This window comes from Rhamphochromis longiceps, linkage group LG15 (genome assembly GCF_057381845.1).
Source record: "Rhamphochromis longiceps isolate RC_006_pf linkage group LG15, R_longiceps_female_GT1.1, whole genome shotgun sequence".
NCBI classification, from domain to species: Eukaryota; Metazoa; Chordata; class Actinopteri; order Cichliformes; family Cichlidae; genus Rhamphochromis; species Rhamphochromis longiceps.
Window position 1 is genome coordinate 39,126,778 of NC_140571.1, and position 20,989 is coordinate 39,147,766.

At 40.0% G+C, this 20,989-nt stretch overlaps 1 protein-coding gene and 1 long non-coding RNA gene across 2 annotated transcripts in view; one reads left to right on the forward strand and one right to left on the reverse strand.

The window, feature by feature from the left end:
• The window catches only part of nr5a2 (nuclear receptor subfamily 5, group A, member 2), a 68,638-nt gene extending 56,151 nt beyond the window's left edge, over positions 1-12,487 (reverse strand). Inside the window, exons 1-3 of the mRNA XM_085383233.1 lie at positions 11,797-12,487; positions 8,494-8,612; positions 4,631-4,772 (exon numbers count right to left, since the gene is read on the reverse strand). Coding sequence (XP_085239359.1) covers positions 4,631-4,772; positions 8,494-8,612; positions 11,797-11,878 — 343 coding nt within the window. The 5' untranslated portion in view covers positions 11,879-12,487. The remainder of the gene's footprint in view (positions 1-4,630; positions 4,773-8,493; positions 8,613-11,796) is intronic.
• A 154-nt stretch (positions 12,488-12,641) lies between these two features.
• LOC146653166 (uncharacterized) lies at positions 12,642-20,427 on the forward strand. Its single transcript, XR_014907695.1, has 3 exons — positions 12,642-12,759; positions 14,564-14,612; positions 18,889-20,427. It is a non-coding gene; the product is annotated as an uncharacterized LOC146653166 (long non-coding RNA).
• The last annotated feature ends 562 nt before the right edge of the window (positions 20,428-20,989 follow it).

Below are 20,989 nucleotides of genomic sequence, written 5' to 3' on the forward strand. Positions count from 1 at the left end.
TGAGCATCAAATCAGATTAAAAGTGAGAAATTGGAAACAATTCTAAAAGGGAGGTTTTTCAATCAATTATAACTCTGCCTAGGTCTTTGCTTTATTATTAAAATACAGTGAAAGATTGCTGCCACTCCTCCTCTTCAGCCTGTGCTACCTGCATTCTGACAGCTCATAACTTGGGGAAGCTGATTCATTTAAACAAATGTATTCATCCTTACAAGATTTAGAAGAGAGTGACCCATTGTTTAATATTCCATATTTAGTTGTTTTGCTATTTTGTACAGTTAGAATACTTCTAAGTTTCATTTTGATTTTTAATAATTAAAATATTTTTGCTGGTATTTCATTTTTTTAAGGAAGGAAAATTCCTTTTTTGTCTTCATGTACTAAGACTCAACTTTATTTTATCACTGTGTCTGAGCGAGGGGATATCCTGAGTTAGCTATGAGGCTTTGGGGCCAAAGCTAGGCTAAAAGGCTAATGCGACCTTACATTCTGAGTTCACCTTTTTTTAAATATTTGAGAGCACAACAAATGCATAAACCCAGGCACACATCATCCATAAATTCCAAAACTGACCAAACCATCATCTCCCAAGTGTCCAATGCCCCCTGTACCTCTCAAACATGTACAAACACAAGCACATGCACACTCTGAATTTTTATAGCAAGTACAATATCTCAGCAGACACCTACACATAGCCACTAAAACTCTCGAAGACATCACACATACAGCCCTCGCTGCTTATATCCTCTGATTTATGGTTGTTTAATATACAGGAATATTAAGCGTGCGTAGGTGAGGATCCCTGTCGGCTGCCGGCATATTAATGGGTCCCGCGGAGACTTGCTGACACCCTGTTTGTCATGTCGGGGCCCCGGCCCCTGCTCTGGATGCGCCCTATCCCATGCACACACATGAATACCTATGATACCTATGCATAAGTAATGGGACAGCTCCCCGGCTTCCACTGCGGATACTAGGAGGCTGATGGAAGACAAATCAGAGCGAGGAAGATGGAGACAGGGAGGAAATAAAAAATTGGAACAAGAGGGATACAAGGAAGAATATACAAACACTCAGCCGGTGCTGCTAATTTCAGCAGAGGGGCTCTTAATAAATTTACATGTTACAGAGGACTGCAATGTAAAAAATAATTGCAGTTCAAAAACCTAATTTATATTTACTAGTTCAAAAATATTCTGTCCGCTTTAATATGTGCAGGAAACTGTCAGTAACTTGTATTACATCATTAAGCTTTGCGTTCTTTGTGTCTGTTGAAATACATCAAGACGACAACAAAACATTATGCATCTTCTCTTTCCTTACACGGCACACAGTGGAACCAATGCTGATTTAAACTCTTAGTATCGCAAATACAACTGTTATGCCCTGTCTTTGATGTATTCTTGAAGGAAATATTAAGCAGTTCAGTGAAGCATATGATGCAAGGCAACTACTGTATTACTGAGCAAAAAAGAAAATTGCGCCAGTGGGAGCTGTTTGGAAAGGGCACGCTTCATCAGCTTTAGTGAATGACGTTCTAATGGATCAAATCTTTTTTCTTTTGATATCTTATTGAGTTACTACAGCTAGACATGCTATACAGCATGTGCCCGACCCATCGTCACCATGTTTGCTTGTGTGTTTTTCTTTCATTTTTTTGTTCTTTAATAGGAAAAATCCTCCAAAAATGAAAGAAAATGATGCATTGACTGAATGACCACAAAATAGACAATATTTACTGTACTTTTAATAAATGAGAAGAAGAGAAACACAGCTTAAATATTGGGGTTAAGATCACTCCCATCCAAATTAGTCTGATGGTTAATTGTTGGGATTAAATTTGGGGTTAATTTAATAATTTAAATGCAATCTCTGCAAGCGTTATTCTAACTGTAAGTTAGGCAGTGTTTGTTTCAGCAAACATCTTGAATTTGAACAAACTGGGTCAGAGGTAAATCACTTATCCTGCAGCAAAAGCATGCAGAGGAGAATGTGATGTGTTGCAGCAATGTTTAAATTATTTCCGTCTGACGTCATTGAAATGTAAAGTTTTTTTGTTGTTGTGTCAGAACAGTCAGGACTGAGCTCTTAGTCCGGGGATAAAGTGAAACACAAGCGGTTGCATATTGTTAACTATAAAGGGCATTGCAGTAACATAGAGCAGAGTTACATTCAAATTTCTAAAAACTATTCTAACTGTGTAAACAGATTAGGGTTCTCACACACAGACACACAAACCTCTTTAGTGCCACCTCCATTACACTAGTCTCAAACGCTGCACGGCCTAAAGTAAGGGCCCAAAAATGCAATTTAAGTCAACTTTCAAGATTTCCTCACATTTGGTTTCCACTTGATGCCCTGAAATCACATGTTGCTGCAAGCTGCTGTGTAATGGAATGAAAAGATTGTAATAACAAAGCACATGACCCCAAACCTCCTTTTGCTATTGTACACATTCTTTCAGATGAAATGACAGCTTCTCCCTCTTGCCTGTGGCCTTCTGAACACCTTTCTTGGGCTTCTCATGAATATATGCATGTGTTTACCGGTGAGAGCTCTATGTGTGTGCAAAGTTTGTGTGTGTGTGGTGAGGGGTGTCAGCCGTTCTGCATGGGAGGTCTTTACCAGCTGTGGCAGGAGTCACCCATTGCAGCTTCTGGCCCCTGACAAAGTGCTGCAGGGCCCGTCTTGCCCCCGAGCTGAAAGTTACCGCCAGCAAAACAAATCAAATGCTACCCCCTCCCCACCCTTGTCAGCTGGAAAATGACAGGCCGGGACATTCTGCCCAGCGGCCATTCACTATTAACGGCAATTAATTAAACCACACATGGCAGGTAAAGGGAGAAGCCTCCGGAAAGATTTTAGTTAGGCTGTCTTTGCTATACTTTCATCCTCTAAGGGTCTTATTTCTTTAACATATTAACTTTGCTTAGTTGCATGTGATCATTTCAGGGATCTTGGGATTTTTAATTTAGTTTGAATTTCAAATGGGTGAAGAATTTTGTCTTAATATCAAACTGAAACGAGATGAATAGCAGAACGGCTGCTTTTATTAAAAATACTGAAGTAATTTTGTAGGACCAAATCAGCTGCAACCATTGGCTTTAATGTAGTTTTTCTTTCAAAGCTGTAATGGAAAGATGACCTTCAGGCCCCTTTATTCACTCCAAATGTAATGATTTCAGAAGAGAATGCATCATCAATGTATGTGAGGGAAAACTGGCAGTTTTAAATATTATTTTTGAAAAAGCTGAACCCTCCCCTTCTTTTTGCCTGCAGTCCTGTCAGTTCTGAATGGGCATGTTTGACCAGGGTTCTGAGCCGTGTTCAAATTAAACAAAGAGGCCTCAAAACGGCCAGCCAAAAGTATCATCATTACCATTCTCAGTCTGCTGCCAAGTCTAATATTTTATCTATTACTTTGTCTGGCAACTCTAAGTGCACAACGGCTACCAGATACCCCCAGCACCCCCTGACCCCGTGACAAACACTAATAAGCCATACTGGATTTCAAGGCACTGGTTTGAAATGAAAGGCTTCACTTTACAAGGTTCTCTGTATAGAGTGGCTATTACTGAGATGTTCACCGTTAAATGTTTAAATAAATATATTCCTCTCCTTTCGTACGAGCAATCATTTTGTCAGAGCACATATTAACCATCTTCTAAATAGTGGATATCTCAATGGGAGGAAATTATTCACATGCATATTGATCATGGACGAATACTTTCCACCAAAAGCTAATGTGCAGCTCAGCTGTGAATTAATGGAAAAAAGACTGGCCGTGTCATTTCACCAGAACTTGGGTAGAGGTTTTTTAAAACACCTCTGTGCAAGTCCAGAAGCACTCAACCTCCAATTTTAACTGCTCGATGTTATAATTTTTTCCTCCACAACTTTCAGAAACAGTAATTGCAAACAGGCATCATATCTTGAAAAATATATGGTGCAGCACACACAATGTAAAAAAAAGAAAGAAAACCCCCCAGCCTGTATCTGCTTTTCCACTTCTGCAGATGTGTACTGTAACATCGAGATCATATTTTAGTGAGTAGTGTTTACTATAAAACCCCAGAATAGACTAAATATGTGGTAAACTATTCATGAAGTTGTAAAAAAACAGTACTGTATAAGTGCTATAAAAAACATCGATATTCTGAGTAAAATGTAATTTTGAAGGACTTCTGGTCAAAGCAAACCTGGAGGCTGTGTAGTGCATTCAAGTGGCTTAGATGCTGACTTGTTATAGGCAGCAGTGGAATGTAATTGCGAGTACTTAACTACAGGAATTTTGAGGTATCTTAGCTGAGTATCTCCTGTTTTACTCCTCATACAGTCCAGAAAACATAAGACAGATTATTTCTTTTTTCTCCACCACATTCATTCTATAGTTACTGGTTACTTTAAGGAGTGAGACTTTGCAAGCAACACATATGATTAATGCAGAAAAGACTATTAACCATTACACATAATGCACCGCTGCTGATGCACGCTGAACACATTGCTTCCCAACAGTTTCCCATGTTTAAGCCAAAATTAATTCAAATTACAGAAGCCAAACATCAGCAAAGCTTGTAATTTCTAGTTGAGTCGATAAGCTAAACTGCGTAACACAAATATGTTTTTGTACCTTCTAGCTTCATGCCGACGGTGAGGCACTTTTGGAAGCGGCAGTATGGGCAGCGCTTTCTCTGGGTCTTGTCAATCTGGCAGCTCTGGTTCTCTATACATGTGTAACGCTTGTTGTTCTGGACGGTGCGCTTGAAGAAGCCCTGTGGAGAGAACCAATTAAGACGTCAACCCGCTTGACCCCTGCAATGCAATGGTAATTGGCCCATTCACACTCCCAGACAGATGGAGAGGGACAGACTTAATGGATACACACACACACACACACACACACACACACACACACACACACACACACACACACACACACACACACACACACACACGCACGCACGCACATGCAAGTTTTAAAAGCTATATGCCCATTGATGTGGTGCTTTATAGACATGTGTAGATGCGATATATATGAAGCAGACACACTTTGAACTCTTAATGAAAACTGAGTATTTACAATTCATTTATATTCATTTAATAATTTATTTTGCTTTAAATAAAAAAATGCTGCAGATATGCCCGTTTCACATACTTTTACTTGACAGCTAATCTTTTCATTGCATTGCAAACTACTTCATAAAAGTCAGGAATTATAATTTGTTTCCTGTCAAAATTGCATTCATATTTTCAATATTCTCTGTTCAAGTAAAAGACTCTGGGAATTACAGAGTAAGCATCTTTTCAACTCTGCACTTAATTATTGAAAAATATGAGTGCAGGAGCCCAAAAAATCCAATAAATTATATCCATAATTCACAGTTCCGGGATTACAGAGATTCATACCTGCAACATGGAATTTATTATCAGCAGCAGCAGTGAAAATCAAACGAAGGGAAGATGGTATTAACGTATTCTAGATCCATAACCTAGGAGGAGAATCCGTAAACCTGGTCTTTAAAATAAAATAAAAATAAAAAAGAACCGGTGGCTATCAATATTTCACCAGACACAAATTTAATTGACAATCTGCATTGCCTGACCTGTCAAAAAAAAGAAAAAAAAAAAGGCAGTGCACGCGGTTTTTGGATTATCGACTTCTCAGTGCCAAGAAATCCATGCTTCAGAGAGAACTTTCTCTCCAATTTTCCATTTAGCACACAGTGTGTGTTATAAATATCTGGACCAAAGTGGATTCAAGCGTGCTATAAAAGACACACAGTACATCGTCAGGAGAAGCCGACGACACCTCACTGAAAAGCTCCAAGTTGAGGTTCATTTGCACAGCTACAAGCAACATTTCTTGCCTTGACAAATTTACAAAATAACCAACGAAATAAATTGCGTACTAATTGACATGAAATCAAAAAAATCATCCTTCCTAGCGTGAAAGTATATGCTGCAAAAGTATCTAAAATTCACAAAATTCATGTTAACTTGGTGTCAACTTGGTATTTCTGCACACACACACACACACACCAGGAAATGCAATTTACTCTTTTTCAATACAAACAGCAACTCAGAAAGAAAAACAAAATGAATTTCACTGTATTTCACTGCTTGATGTCCTCTGACCTTTTCTCCTGCTACACCATTTTTCTTTCTTGTGTCTTTCTGTCTCACTTGATAAATTAAAAAAAAAAACATCCCTTTGAATGTTTGATATGAGCGCTGTGCATCTAAGCACTGACCTCTAATTTGTTGTTTGTAGTTTCAGCATTTTCAGGTCATTCCTCTGTGCTCACACAGCTAGCCCCCCCCCCCCCCCCCCCTCCCCCCAAATAAAAAAACACAAAAAGAGCTGTTGACTAATGTAGCCCATTTCATTGTTCACTTATTTTTACTTCAACAAGAAGGTACCATTTTTACTTTACGCATGCTGGTGTGTATGAACTGAAAGTGTCTGTGTGCATGGATAAAGGGGGATGTGTGTCTGTGTTTGCATGTACACTTGTTGAGTGCAAAGGTGGGTTTAGGGATGTGGTAAATCAATTGGGGATAAGGATCTGTATGTGTGTGTGTGTGTGTGTGTGTGTGTGTGTGTGTGTGTGTGTGTGTGTGTGTGTGTGTGTGTGTGTGTGTGTGTGTGTGTGTGTGTGTGTGTGTTGGGGAATCTTTCTTTTTCTGTGTGTGTGTATGTGTTGTGTATTTGTGTATCTGTGTGTGTCAGCTCAAATATGGAAGCCAAAGCAAAGCTCAAAAAAAATGTGACCCTGATAACGAGCGTTATTCACAACTTTGCTCCTGGGGCTCAAAGGGTGGAAGAGGAGAGTGGTGCAGGCTCGAGAAAAATTATGACATTACTTCAAAATTACAAAAATTAAAAAAATTAAAGGAAATTATTTATTCTGATAGTGCATAAGAAAAAAAGAATGTCGTATACGTAAGGCCGAGACTACAATGTAGCTGCTCTGTTTATCCAGCTTTGTTCAGGAGACACAATGGATATGGATCGCTCTGCCTATCTAACAGAGTGTGTTTAATGTCAAAATGAATCTGTCGAGTACCGGTGATTATACTTTTAACGGGACAGGCTGCCTTCATTTTAGAGATAATCAATGACAAGCTTCAGGTGAGTATCAATATTATTAATGTTTCAGCAAGCATACACAGCACTTTATCAAAGACCTCTTCATCTGCATCGTGTGTGCTTCCATACATGCACGGCAGTGTTTCAGCCAAACTGGAAAATGTGTGGACTGGCTGTCCTGCGTGAGCCTTCGCTGAGCCTGAAAAGCAGCAGAGATGCCACTGACTGCTCCCTTCAAGCAAATGCTTAGCATTTCAAGGTCATAATATGGGATAAAATCTATAACATCTGCTTTGAATAATGACCACATAGGCAAGAAATGTGCACTAGCACATCATTACTGAGGAGCTGCAATTTTACACTGAATAGTGTTAACACAGAGACATTTGTCTTAGCTTAATTTTGTGCTGACAGCTTTACTAGTTGAGGGGGAAAAACTTGGGAAATGCCTGTTTGCTCTGCTGAGGGGAACAGTGGAAAGATGCAGAAGGAGACAAATAGGTTGTTGATAGATCTCAAATTAAGCTTTAACAGTTTGATTTGCGTGGCTTCATTATTAGCCTGCACATGGAAACGTCGTGCTGTTGAGGTCTTAATGAACTTGTGATGAGAGTTTTAGACAGCAGGGTGCAAGCCTGTGCAAACAGAAACTCTATTGTACGCTTTCCTTTGTGGGTTAAAGCCCCCCCACCACACACACGCACACCTCCTGTGGTTGGTGGTTGCCAAAAAAAAAAAAAAACAACATAATAATTTGCAAACACTCTTTGCCTGCTTTTGAACTCCAGTGTCTTTTCCAAGCCGTTCCACACTTTACAAAAATCCTCTGACACTCACAGGAAGAGTTTGTTAGATCAACTGTCACAACAATATTTGACCCCTGGCCTCTTTACTGTTGGTTTTCCTGCAGTGTTAATGGTGAGGAGCTGAAATGTTGCTCTAATATTACACTTGTTGCAAATCATTCTTTAAAAAAAATCTGCTTAAATGCTTGGCATGCAAAAAAAGAGAGAGAAGGACAGAAATGACACCATCCAGATAAGCAGTTTTCTTCACAGTGGGTAGCCCATAGTATTTAGGAAAATGGCTGACACAAGAGGAAGTATAATATCAGAGAGCGCATTAAACTCATGAAGACCACAGTTTAGTCTGTGTAAGCCTCATAGTGACACATGTTGATGCCCTACAGGGACTTCAGAGGCTAATACAAATAACTGGACATATATAATTGCATGACACTGCACAACGATAGACAAGAGTGCACTTGAATATTTTATACATCGAAGCAGTTAATCAGAGGTCACCACAGGCACACAGTACCATGCACACTTTATGTTAATAGGCAACTTCTTGCTTAAATCGTGCAGCATTTGTTTTCTATTTAGGGAATTGGGGGCACCAACCTTGCAGCTTTCGCAGGTCAAAAGTCCGTAGTGATACCCTGAAACCTTGTCTCCGCACACGGGACACATCTCGTCCAGGTCTTCGTCATATGAGTAGTCCATCATTTTTAACTGAGGGGCTGGAGGAGGACACACGGAGACACATACACAGAGAGAAGTCTATTTCAGTGCCGGGGAATCTCTTTTTCAAAAAATCCCTCTTTCATCCATCCATGGATGAAAGAGGGTGCGGAATCGCGCGGGGCAAATTAATGAGATTTTTCAAAGTTCTAGAAGACTTTTTTTAAGGTTAAATTTGAGGAGCAAAAAACGACGAATAGTAGCTTTTGGATAGAGCTGAGAGGACGCGATCATTTATTACTCCCTCTTCCTCTGCTCTTCTACATCCGTCTCAGACAGGAGCCAAAATAATAATAATGATAATAAAAAGAAGCTCATGAAAGTGAGCCTCATACATATGCAATATGTATCCGAGTCGTGAAATCGCTGGGGGAAATCGGGAGATATTAGACTTAAGGATTGGAGGAGAAAATGTTACCGCCCACAGACAAATGAAGACACAGAGAAGCCCTTATCTCTGCAGGCGAGGGAGAAACCCCCCCCATCCAAACCCAACTTGAACCAACATTATTTTTCTCTATTTAAGAATCAGCCACAGTACTACAGGCCATTTAATTTTATTTGCTTTATATTGGTACACACATTTTATGTGGAAGCTGTGCGCTGCATTTTAAAAGTTCTCAATTCATAATTTTCCTGGTTACCGAGTTTTAGCCATTATTTATACTGAAGAGAAAATAATGACAAACGCTGGAAATAACTAATTATGTAATTTTAAATAAAGGAGGAAAAGCATAAAAATTCCCTCACCTTCCTTGCAGATTTTCCTCCTTTTCTCCCCCCCCCCCCCCCTCTTTTTTTTTTTTAATATATTTAGGTCTTAATAGTCTACATACAAGTACGACTATTTCTGAGGTGTCTAGCCCTCTTTGCCCTGTTAGAAATACCCACCTGCATAAGTCTCTGTGTGTGACAGCGCTACAAGCAAACGGGCATGCTGACTTTTACAACAGTTACAAAAGTCTTTATGGCACTAATCATAAAAAGCAGGCAGGATCAAAAAGGAAACCACAGTGGATATGGCTGTAAAAGTGGAAATATTTTGTCAACTACGCCTTCCAATGTCTTTACATGGGCTATTAGTACTGCTCGACTTCAAAATCCACTCATCTGCTCTCTCCGAGACCTATTAATTAGACATGATTTCTAGTTTGTTAGCGCGTTGCCCTGCTGGGATCAGCGTATCCCAGCTGAAGCAACAAGTTCCACCAAGCTCCGTTTTTTCCCTTTTCTTTTATTTCCTTCCACAGAAACTCAAAGCAAGCTCGATTTTCGAACTTTCTTCTGCGTTAAAGCGCAAGAAGGACACGATTTTAAAGGCCTGTTCTTACGACGTACCGCAGGTGCATTTTGGACGCCTTTTCAAAAAGAAAATAAACACTATCCGAGCCCTGGTTGCAGTTCTGAAGTGATGACGCAGTGGAAAGGAAATAATAAATTAAGATATCCGAGGGGTGTCCGTCCTGAGGCCGACAATAATGAATATTTATTTTACAGGATCCTATCCAAATATTTTCTTTCTTTCAATTGTCATTGCTATGGTGTTTCCATTATTTTGTACAGTGAATTTCGCCTTTTAAGGAGCTCTAACAGCACATGACGCGACGTTATGCCTGTAATTATAGTCCAAATAGTGTTTTTTATGCACAGACAAATTGAATATATTTCAGCACCTCGTTGTATAACTGACAGACGCAGGTGAATGCATACAACGTCTGCGCAGATTACCTCCAGAAACACATCGGCCCGACCGTCAATCATTTACTGTCCACTTGCTCATAAAATAACAAAAGACAAAACAAAAAACCCAACGTCCTCCAATTGTCAAAAAAACAAAACAAAACAAAAAACCTCGTGATTCTAAAAGAAATTCATTTCAGTCGGAGCTTCCTTGTTTTAGCTGCCTGTAAAAAAAAAAAAACAGTTGGGGTAAAATAAGAAAAAAGGTAAAAGGGCTGGCAAACAAGCCACTCCTTGTTTAAAGTGAGAATACGTTATCAATGTCTTATAAACCGAGAGCGGGCTAATTGATTGTCCGGTTATACTGCCGTGGAAAGACATGCTGGAAATGATCAGGGTTATATGAGTTTAACTTGCCATTGAGGTCAGAATTTCTTGAAAAATGTAGCTGCTTAATGTGCAGCCTACTGTGAAGATCAAGAAAATAGATTTTTACGGCATGCCACTGGGAATTTAAATAATTATGCTCATTCTGAAAAAAAATGCAGGGGTCCTAAAATTTGCTCTTCATTTTTTTTTAAATGACACCGATTTCGAACATCTGAAGGCCTTACGCAGTTCTCCTCGAATGTGAGATAAAAACCTCCAACAACAACAGTTTAAAGCTTACAAAAAAGATTTCACACTACAGCATTAAAGCAACATCTAAAACGTAGTGATTTAGTTTAACTTTATTTTGCAGCTGTATTTCATTTGAGAGTAGAATCAACTTGGCTGTACTACGAGAGAAAGCTATTGCGAAACTACGTGTTGGCAGACAATACCAAGCTCTTCTTTACCGTTTGTAAAATCAATAAACTAGCTCATAATTATTTTCTTCTTGGGTAAAAGTTTGCTGTCCTTAGTCAAATATTTTAATCTTAATCAGACACTCCAGTTTTGCTTCGACATCAACAACTCTTCCACAGCAGTTTTCTTTAGAAACAAAACCACGAGCAGGTTTGAGATATTTCTTATTCTGCTAAGAGAAAGTCATCTGTTTCATTCTAAAATCAGAGAAATAAAAAAAAAAGAAACAAACAAGAAAAAGTTACATTGACAGAATACCTCTGCTCTGTTTCTTGCTTTTTACGCGCTGCTGCCGCTCGCTCTAAGCGTGAATGACAGGTAGGTACCTGTTTGACCGCGGGCCAAACTTAAAAAAAAAGTGCTTCCAAGTTGAAGTGGAAGAACATTATCGAAGCCTTTTGGAGATCATGTTGAATAATAATAATAATAATAATAACCCCCCCTAGTAATTACCTGCTAAGTTCGTGGAATCAACGCGTTCGTGTATTGGCGTATGACAGATCGGTAACTGTTCCTCATTATAAGAAAAAAAGGTAACGAATACAAGCATGTACATTTTAGTGAGTACACTCTCAGCCGGAAAACGCTCCACGAAGACAGCGAAGTGGAAGCTTCGGGCAGACTACCGAGATTCAAATGAATGACAGTTCTTACCCTGCATGTTCCTTGGCATGTGCCCCTGTTCGCCATACGATCGAGAGAGTCCCAGGGATTCAGTCTCGAATTTGGGCAGCATGACAGCACTGCCGGCCTGAGATAGAGACTCCGCACCGCACGGCGGGACACCTGGACGTCAGAGACAGGCGTTCGCACAAACACCCCCCGAAAGACTGTCCCGAGCGACTTCTACCGTCCTATTTCTTACTTTATAACTCTCTTTCACTTCCAATTATCAGGCAATGCTCCAACGATAAAGCCAGATTAAGACTTTTTTCTAAACAACAGGCTTGCATAGCCTGTGTGTAACGCTGCTTTGACTTAGCTACACTGATTTAAAAAAAATATTAAAACGCATTTACGCAAAAAAGAAAGGAAAAATCTCAGAAATAACGCAGGAGAAAACGGAGTGATTCCTTCTAAACTAAGTAAGAAGCACTTTCGCGAAGAGTTAGGGAATCACTCTGCACTTAAGAAAACAGCACAAGGTCCGGATTAGAATGCGATGGTAAGTTTCCCTTTATCTTTTCCAAAGTCTTTAAAGCGCGTCAGCCATTAATGTGAGACTGTCAGTGTAACTTTCAGCCTTGAGCAGACAAGCACGAGCCGCCGGGGCCGCCCTCTCCTGTGCGTAAAGTCGGATTCGGTGAGTCGGTCGGACTGTCTGGAGATGTGGAGACCTCTCCTCCTCCTCCTCGCGGCTTTGTTTACTCCGCTCTCTCCAATCCGAGACGCATGCGGTCGTCTGACATCATCTTCCTCCGATCCAATCAGGAAAGAAGACCGGGAAACATCGCCTCAAACTCTCCAGGTCCATCTCTCCAAAATCTCATCTATTTAATCCCGTTAATGACGGACTTTAAAAGCGGAGGGAGAACAAGGAAATCAAGAGAAGTGATGCAACTGTAGTGAGATCACCGACTGCGTCTGGGCGCACGGAATGCAAATACAAAGCGCAAGGTATGTGGATCAGAGCGCTTTAGCACACGCACGCACAGGGAGCGTGAGAGCGAGCGTTCCTATATGCTAAGTAATTTTTTCATATATATACAAACTTTAAAAGATGAACTATTGTGACAAAATTATACTCTTTCCTTCTGCTTTTCTTTCTTCTCTCTGTGTGTCTGCGCCCGTGTGTGCGTGTGTGACCACTCCATCTTAAAATACAGGTGAGGACATTGTAAATTCTCCATAAGGCCATATAAATTTCATGGAAAACTCGAGCATCACCGGCCTCAGGCTTGAAATGACCTCACTGTCTAATCAAATCGCCCCCTTTATGCAATAAATTATACCTTTGCTTCTGAATCATTAACAGTAATTGGCTGAGCGGGGATCAATTAGTGATCTGACGTCACTGCCTTTCAAATTAAATTCATGCAAAAAAGAATGACACTACAGCATCCCCGTAATGCCCCACGACCACAATCACAAAAAGCTTGTGTAACTTATTTTAGTTCGCAGACCACAGAGAAATATCCAACTTTTGAATCAGGTAGAAGTCTAAACTATTTTCTGTCGCGTTAAGGAAACGATCTGGATTCCTGTTGTCTGCGCATGTCTTTTAGTGAGTTACTAAACTCGGAAAACGTTATTGTTTTAAAGCACCGTTATAAAGGATCGCCACAAAACCTTTACTTCCCGCAGGTGCGTATATACTACTCCAAAATCTGTTTGGGGCTTTCCTAATCACTGCTGTGGGTAATTTAGTCATGAGGAAAATTGACATAAAAGTGATCCACATCATTGAATGGCAGAATACCGTCACTTCAAAACATTCATGAAGCCAAAAGTGTTTGTGTGGAAATGGCGGCGGTGTGTTTTTATGAGTGAGGGAGACACGGAAAATCACCAGACAAATCTGACGAACATAAAAGGGTTACAGAGGGCACACACACACACACACACACACACACACACACACACACACACACACACACACACACACACACACACACACACACACACACACACACACGTTTCAGTACCCACAGCTAATGGTAATGTTAAGACTTTGTCATCTCTGAAAGAAAAATATTTTTTATAGCAATATAGGGCAAAACCCCTGCTCATTATCATAAAATGCAAGGAGCACAGAAAGGTGAGGTTCCCCTGATGACAATTATTCGTCTTGTTTTAATATATAAATATATAACTAATAACATATTTTACTTGGAACAACAATTTCCAAGTAAAATACTTAGAAATTCAATTAAATAGATTTCACAGTAAAGCCAGAAACACAGTCAGAGCGCAGCCACAGCTGTTGTAGTCTTCTTTTTTTTTTTACAGAGTTGAGTAGCTAAAGTCTGGGTGATTTATAGACAACCATTTTGCCATTATATATATATGTATATATATATATGTATATATCACCTGTGTCGCCGCACACACACACACACACACACACACACACACACACACACACACACACACACACACACACACACACACACACACACACACACAAAACAGGCTCATATGTACTGATCAGGTCCTCTTTGGAGCATTGCCCGTTTCTCCCAAAATGCTCTCATAAGTGAGTTGTCCTGTCTTTGTGAGGATGCTCTATGTAATGTATTTTTGTAGTTGTTATCATTATCCTAACGCAAACTTAAATTTTACAATAAACTTTAATGAAGTCATCACACTAAAATAAAAGCTATGGGGACTTGTTTTTCTGTACCTGCAATGTTAATCTGTAAACAGACTGATGCTCCTACTTCATCAGTACACTGTTCACTTGTACTTCATGTGTTCACAGGTTCTCTACAGTATGTGTGCTCACATACACACATAAACACAGGCATACAGTAAGTTTCTATTATACTTCCAACTGAAATGTTTTCCTTACACAGTGATCTGGAGTCGTCTTTGGAAAACAAGTGAGATGTGATATATTCAAATACACAAAAATATAAAAAATATAAAACTGAGAACTTTAGCTTTGAAATGAAAGTAGTTACCCTGCAAAGTAATCTCTGTATCCACACACAGACAAACACAAACATGTCTTTTTATTTGTTTTGTTTTTAATTTTAGACAGTGAGTTGGTGGCCAGGTTTAGGTTCTTAGGTTTGTCAGGATCCTGGGTGGTGGTGGTGATGGGGGTCCACCAATCAGCAATACACACTCAGTACTGAGTTGGGATTGGCTGAAACTGTGTTACTTGAGGGCAGTGGTGGGTGGAGTCAGAGGTTGACAAGCAAGAGAGGACAAGTAGGGGCTGAAGGGTGAGGGGGGAGCAGGGTAGGTTATAAAATGACACAGAGACTGATAAGACCTGTGGCAAGATAGCTCTACTGGAATGATTAACTTATTTAGAGGGAGAGAGAGAGAGAGAGAGAGAGAGAGGCCCAGCCAGTGAGTGATGGTGAAAGCTAATAAGAAACGTAGAGACACAAAGGAAGTAAGGGAGGAAAAAGAGTAGGTCCAAACTTTGAAGATGAAGCATGAAGAAAATAATGTTCGATCATAACAGTCACAGAAACTGTGAACTTAATTAGATAGATAGATACGTAAGTAGTAGTACTTTATTGACACTGAGACTTTACAGTTTACAGTCTGAGGTTATAAAATGACACATTAAATGATGTACAAAAGTACAAATCAAACTCTGGACTATTCACCTCCCATGTTATGGTTCCAAGTTTGGATTTATCTGATTGGCACAGACACAAGCACACACAGTGACAATTTGAGCAGCAACACTGCAGGCTGTAAAAATGATATTTTGCATGCATGCATGGTAATTAAAAGTGCCAAAGAATTTAAAACTTCATGCAGTCTGTCTTTCACTTGTGTGTCATATTTTTTGCATGCGTGTTTTCATTTGTAGGGCTGACACCTTGTATGGTCTCAGCTTGCGTGTGAGTTTTATGAGGGAGTGCATGTTTGTGTGCGCGTTGTGTTCATGAATGAGTGTATTCCTGCGTGTACAAGTGTTCTGATCAAATAACAATAGCCTTGGAAATGTACAGCAACACACACTAACATCATTAAATTATAATCAACACACATTTGCTATTCATAAGCAGGAAATCACCCCCTCCACCACTCACTGCCAGACACAGACACCCACATACACACCTCTCTCCCCTACCTGCTACTGTTTTCTGTATCGAAGATGTAATGTAAACAGTCATTTGTTCTAAAAATACAGCAGGACTCAAAGTACAGAGCAACAACTCACAAACAGAACTTCACTGAGGTAAACAAAACACGAGAGAATGATTTATGGAAGTAGCTGTCAGTAGCTTTGAGGTTTTTGCGCTGTTCTTAGGATGGCAGTCTGCAGGAAACAGACCTCTGATGTTGTGCCTGGAATCTGCTGGAATCTATCAGTTTGGTGGTTATGGCTCCTAATGTTCCCATTACCACTGGGACCACTTTGTTTTCCTGTGCTCCTTCTTTCAGATGTTGCTGTCCGCTGGGATTGCCACATCTATCACAACTGTGATCTTGTGCTCCTTGTCAACCACCACTATGTCTGTTTGGGTTGCCAGCAGCTGCTTGTCTATCAAGAACCTGGAGTCCCACAGGACCTCAGCCCTGTTGTTCTTAACCACCTTTGGGGTTGTTTACCATCAGGACTTGGGTCCTTCTAATCCACAGACAGCACAGATGTTTCTGTACACTATTCCAGCCGCTTGATTGTGCCTCTCATTGTATGCTGTCCCAGCTTGCATCTCACATTCTGCTACAGTGTGCTGGACAGTACTCCGGGGAACCTTTGCACACTTTGCAGCTCAAGCTCTGTTTGCTGTGGTAGAGTTTTGCATTTATGGATCTGAAGTTTGGGCTTAATCTTGCGCTGCAATAATCAAAGCCTTGGTGCTGTCCTTTAGGTCAGCCTTTTGTGGCCACTTGCAGTTTTTCTCAGTGTCAGGTACTTCCTCTAACTCCACTTCCCATGCAGGTGCTTAGTCTTCCACAACTGTTTCCTGCCGTTCTCCTCACTGTTTTTCTTCAGCTGCCATCTCAGGAAGTATTCACAGATGCTCCGTGTTTCATCCTGAATTGTCGCTGTGACACTCACTAATCCTCGCCTTCCCTCTTTCTGTTGTTTGTTGAGGCTCAAGGTATCAACTTTGGGTAAAGATCACTGTGCACTGGGACGAGTTTTTGTTTCTTTACACCGGTGGTAGCTGTCTCCACCTGTGGCCAGCGTATTATTCCAGCTGGGTATTTGATGACCAGTGGGACATATGTATTGTTTGCCTGGATTTTATTCCCACTATTAAGCTACCCTCTGAGCACCAGCCTTACCTTCTTTAGGTATTTGGCAGTAGCTGACCTTCTTGCATCTTCTTCATGGCTCCCGTTGGCCTGTGGGATACCCTTGTAACTGCCATGTATGTCTACTATTTTGCCTTCAGACAACTCCACCTCTTCAGTCCAGATCACCTTCCCTCTTTTTGCCACCATCTACCATTCAGCCACCGAGTCCACATCGCAGTGTTCTTGCTGTAGATACTGGTCATATGGAGAGATGGGCAGTAACGCGTTACATGTAATGCCTTACTGTAATCCGATTACTTTTTTCAAGTAACAAGTAAAGTAAGGGATTACTATTGCAAAAACGGTAATTAGATTACCGTTACTTTCCCGTAAGCACGCTGAATTACTGCGTTACTAAAACCGTGATTTTTTTGCGAGAATGTGTCATGACAGTGACGTAAGCGAGTGTGACGTTTGTGACAACAGCTGTGTGCAGATCAACAATGGATAATAAGAAGGTAGAATGGAAATAACCATTTAATTCTACTCGCACTGAGTTGTAGGCTTTCTTGTAGTCCTAGTGTACTGCTCTATCAAGCAGTGGCTGGTGTTTTCATCCTCTGGTGTTGTTTCCAATGTCTTTCTGAGCTGTACTCATATTTAGACTCATGGACTTTCTCAGTCTGGTTGCTATGATGCTTTCATGATTGAGCTTTCATGTTGTGTAGAGGCCACTAAACATCCTCATTCACGATCAGGATTGTTCTGCCCTGTATTAGCCAATCTGCTGTTAGCAGACCACTTATTTGTGCTGCGAGGTATTCATGGAGTGCTATAACCTTCTTCACTTAATATGGGTGGATAACATCAGGTTCTGGTGCTGCCCAGGTCTTTATGTTTTGCCTGAGACAGGTAGTTGGATAACTGCATTTGTGGCCTTGATTAGTTTTTGTGTGGTGTGCCAACCTCAGTTCATTGAATTCACCTATTATATCAGGATGGGAATCATTCTGTTGTGTCCATCCTGCTTAGTTTAGGTTGATATTTACTCTTCGTCTAATTCCTGAAGGTAAAACTTTGACTCCTAATCTCCTACATGCTCCTTTTAATTCACCAGCAAGTCTCAAATCTTGTCTGCATAAGAGGTTGCAAGAAATAAACAAAGAAAATGAGAGATTATTAAAGATTTGTGAAATATGAGGTGTTGTGAGTCTTTTTTCCTTTTTTTGGATTGAAGACGATGGGTTTTATCCACCAACCAAAAGAGAGAAACACTTCTACAGTTCAGTTTGGATATGATACCGTATCATAACTTAACTGATTTATTCTATGGTGTGCATTTCCGTAAAGCCTTCCATGTGGACAGTTTTGGAGCATTGAAGTCATGCTGAGAAGATTAATTCTACTCCTTTTTCTAGACACTCTCTATGGGAACATACACTGCTGACTCTCTCTCAGCTTTCAGTAACCATTTAAAGCATCTGGTATCAAACATCTAGAAAAAGTAGCAACTACATTTTGATTGTGGTTCTTGTGTGAATTCTATTGCTCTTACACTAAAAATCACAAATCAAATAAAAATAGTTATTAAACTTATAATAGTACAAGTACAGATTAATGATTGAAGTGGTATTACATGCTCAGTGATACTGAAATGAAAAGTGTGTGATGCAAAGAAAACATCAAAACACCCCATATGCTTCTCTCCAAGGAGTTCTTTTCAACAAGCTTAGTTTTTAAAATAAAAAGATATATTTCATGATGTGTTTGTTACATTCTTGCATGATACCCTTACACTGTTTCTTATTGTCTAATTCTCTAATTCCTCAGTATGTCTTGTACTCCTTTGACTTTCTATTGTGCCCCCAGGTCAGCTGCTGTTACCTGCTGGTCCCCAGTTCTTTGGATGAAGGCAGTCAATGGAGGAAACAGAGTGTGTCAACAGCAAGTGTTGACATTTGGCTTAGGAGATAAACCTCACAGGGGATCAAACAAAGACTGGCTCTTTTGAGTGGAGAAAGGAGTGTGTGTGTGTGAGTGTGCGTGCACGCATATGTTTGTGTAAAGATGTTTCAATGTTGCAAGATTTCTGCTGACGTCCTGAAGCCGAAGGACGCTGATAATTGTCTGAGGACTTTGGTTATCTCCATGTAAAAAGGCTGAGTGAACTTAAAAGTGAGATGAGGTGCACAACACACATGCAAAGATGTTTTAATTATTCATAGCTTCACAAAAAAGAAAAAATATAAGAGATATAAAGTAAAGAGAATAATTTCTGACACGACTGGCATCTATGTGCTCAAACACAAAGTCCCACAAAAACACACGCTGTAACAAGTGTGCCGATGTGAAAGAATTTTTGACTCTTTCACAGCAGAATGAGAAAAATGTAAAGATCATAGAAAGGTTCATTTCTAAATGACACTTAAAAGGAGGAAGACTCTTCCAATGGTTGAATAAAGAATGGGCAGCATTATTTCTCCCCTACAGAAAAGCTGCCGTGTCAATAAACCTGTCTAGAGACCAGCATTAGTACAGATACATATCAATATGCTCGTTGCTACAGGGAATGCAGTGTTACAGGTTATTCACATGATTCCAGGATGTCTTTCAAATTTCATCTAAAAAGTGCATCACAGATCCTTCATTAATGCCTCTATATTTCTGATTTTAACCCTGTTTAAATTAGCCTGTAGGTTTAAATGCTCAAAACCAAAAACCTTTGTCTTTTTCCTGCTGAAAAAAAAAAGCCAGTGGTCTGACTAAGGAGCTTGGCTCTTCTTACACAATATATAATGTTTTTAATGTGATGGCAGTTTATTTTTCACACATGCACTGTGTTGAGATGCTACCAAAATAGGCAACTGATGTTAGGTTGCACTAAAGACCAAGGGAGGACATGAAAACACAGTAATCCAAACCCAGTCGTTTATTGGTTTTGAATTGGCCTTAGAGCTTCAACAATTTCTAATGGTCGTTTAGACATAGCTGTGGTCTGTGGGCATACATTCAAAACTAGTGGTAACGCTGGCCATACCCTACCGTAAATGGTTGCACAAACATATAGGCATTTTCCTATTGTGTTCACATGGGAAATAAGAATTTAGTCCACTGGGTCTCAGTTCCTCTGAGTTCATGAATAGCCACGTGCCCACTCTTGCAGCCAGCAAAAGAAAACTGTCCATACTTTGCTCTTTAGCTTTATAAAGTTAGGTTGAGCAGCAGCGATGGAAGTTCTGTATATGGCTAAATGCCCTGCTATCATCCCTAACATAAAGGACAGTCAAAGTGTCTGTTTTGTGTACTATTGAAACATCACAATCCATTAAATTTGGTACAGGTTGTTCTTGAAGGTCAGTCAATAAATAAACTGACTTAAGCACTATAGTAAACACTTTATCGAAGAGGATTATGGCCACTGTAAAAGGAAAAAGGTGGGGACGTCAAAATTCAAAACAAAAAAGACATCCCCACTTTTTTTCCCGCTGTGGCCCTAATCCTCTTCTGTAGCGCTTCCATATACAACACAAGGTGACTAAATGGCAACCATCCATGGATCCAGTTTCCTAAGCCTTTATTCAGCTGAGGTTGCAGGGGAGCTGGAGGGTATATCTGAGCACTAGGTGAGTGAAAATCTACACTGTGGTGAAAACAAAATGTATCTCAATCATATGTTTTGTCCATCACAGTAGATTCAAGACTAGACATTACATTTCACCACCAGCATTAAGACAAAAATCTTGTGGAAGGATGCTGTTTATCCATCGTTACACAACACTTTACAAAGATGTTGTATTTATCTATTTGTTTTGTCACTCTTCTTTACGTTACACTTGTGGCGCTTGTTTATACCGCTCATATATGAAAACACAGACTTGGATGCTAATTTATCATGCTATTCTTTTAACCTTCAGTACATCACTGTGTATAGTGAAATGGAAAAAATGGCTGTTCATAAATAATAATATAT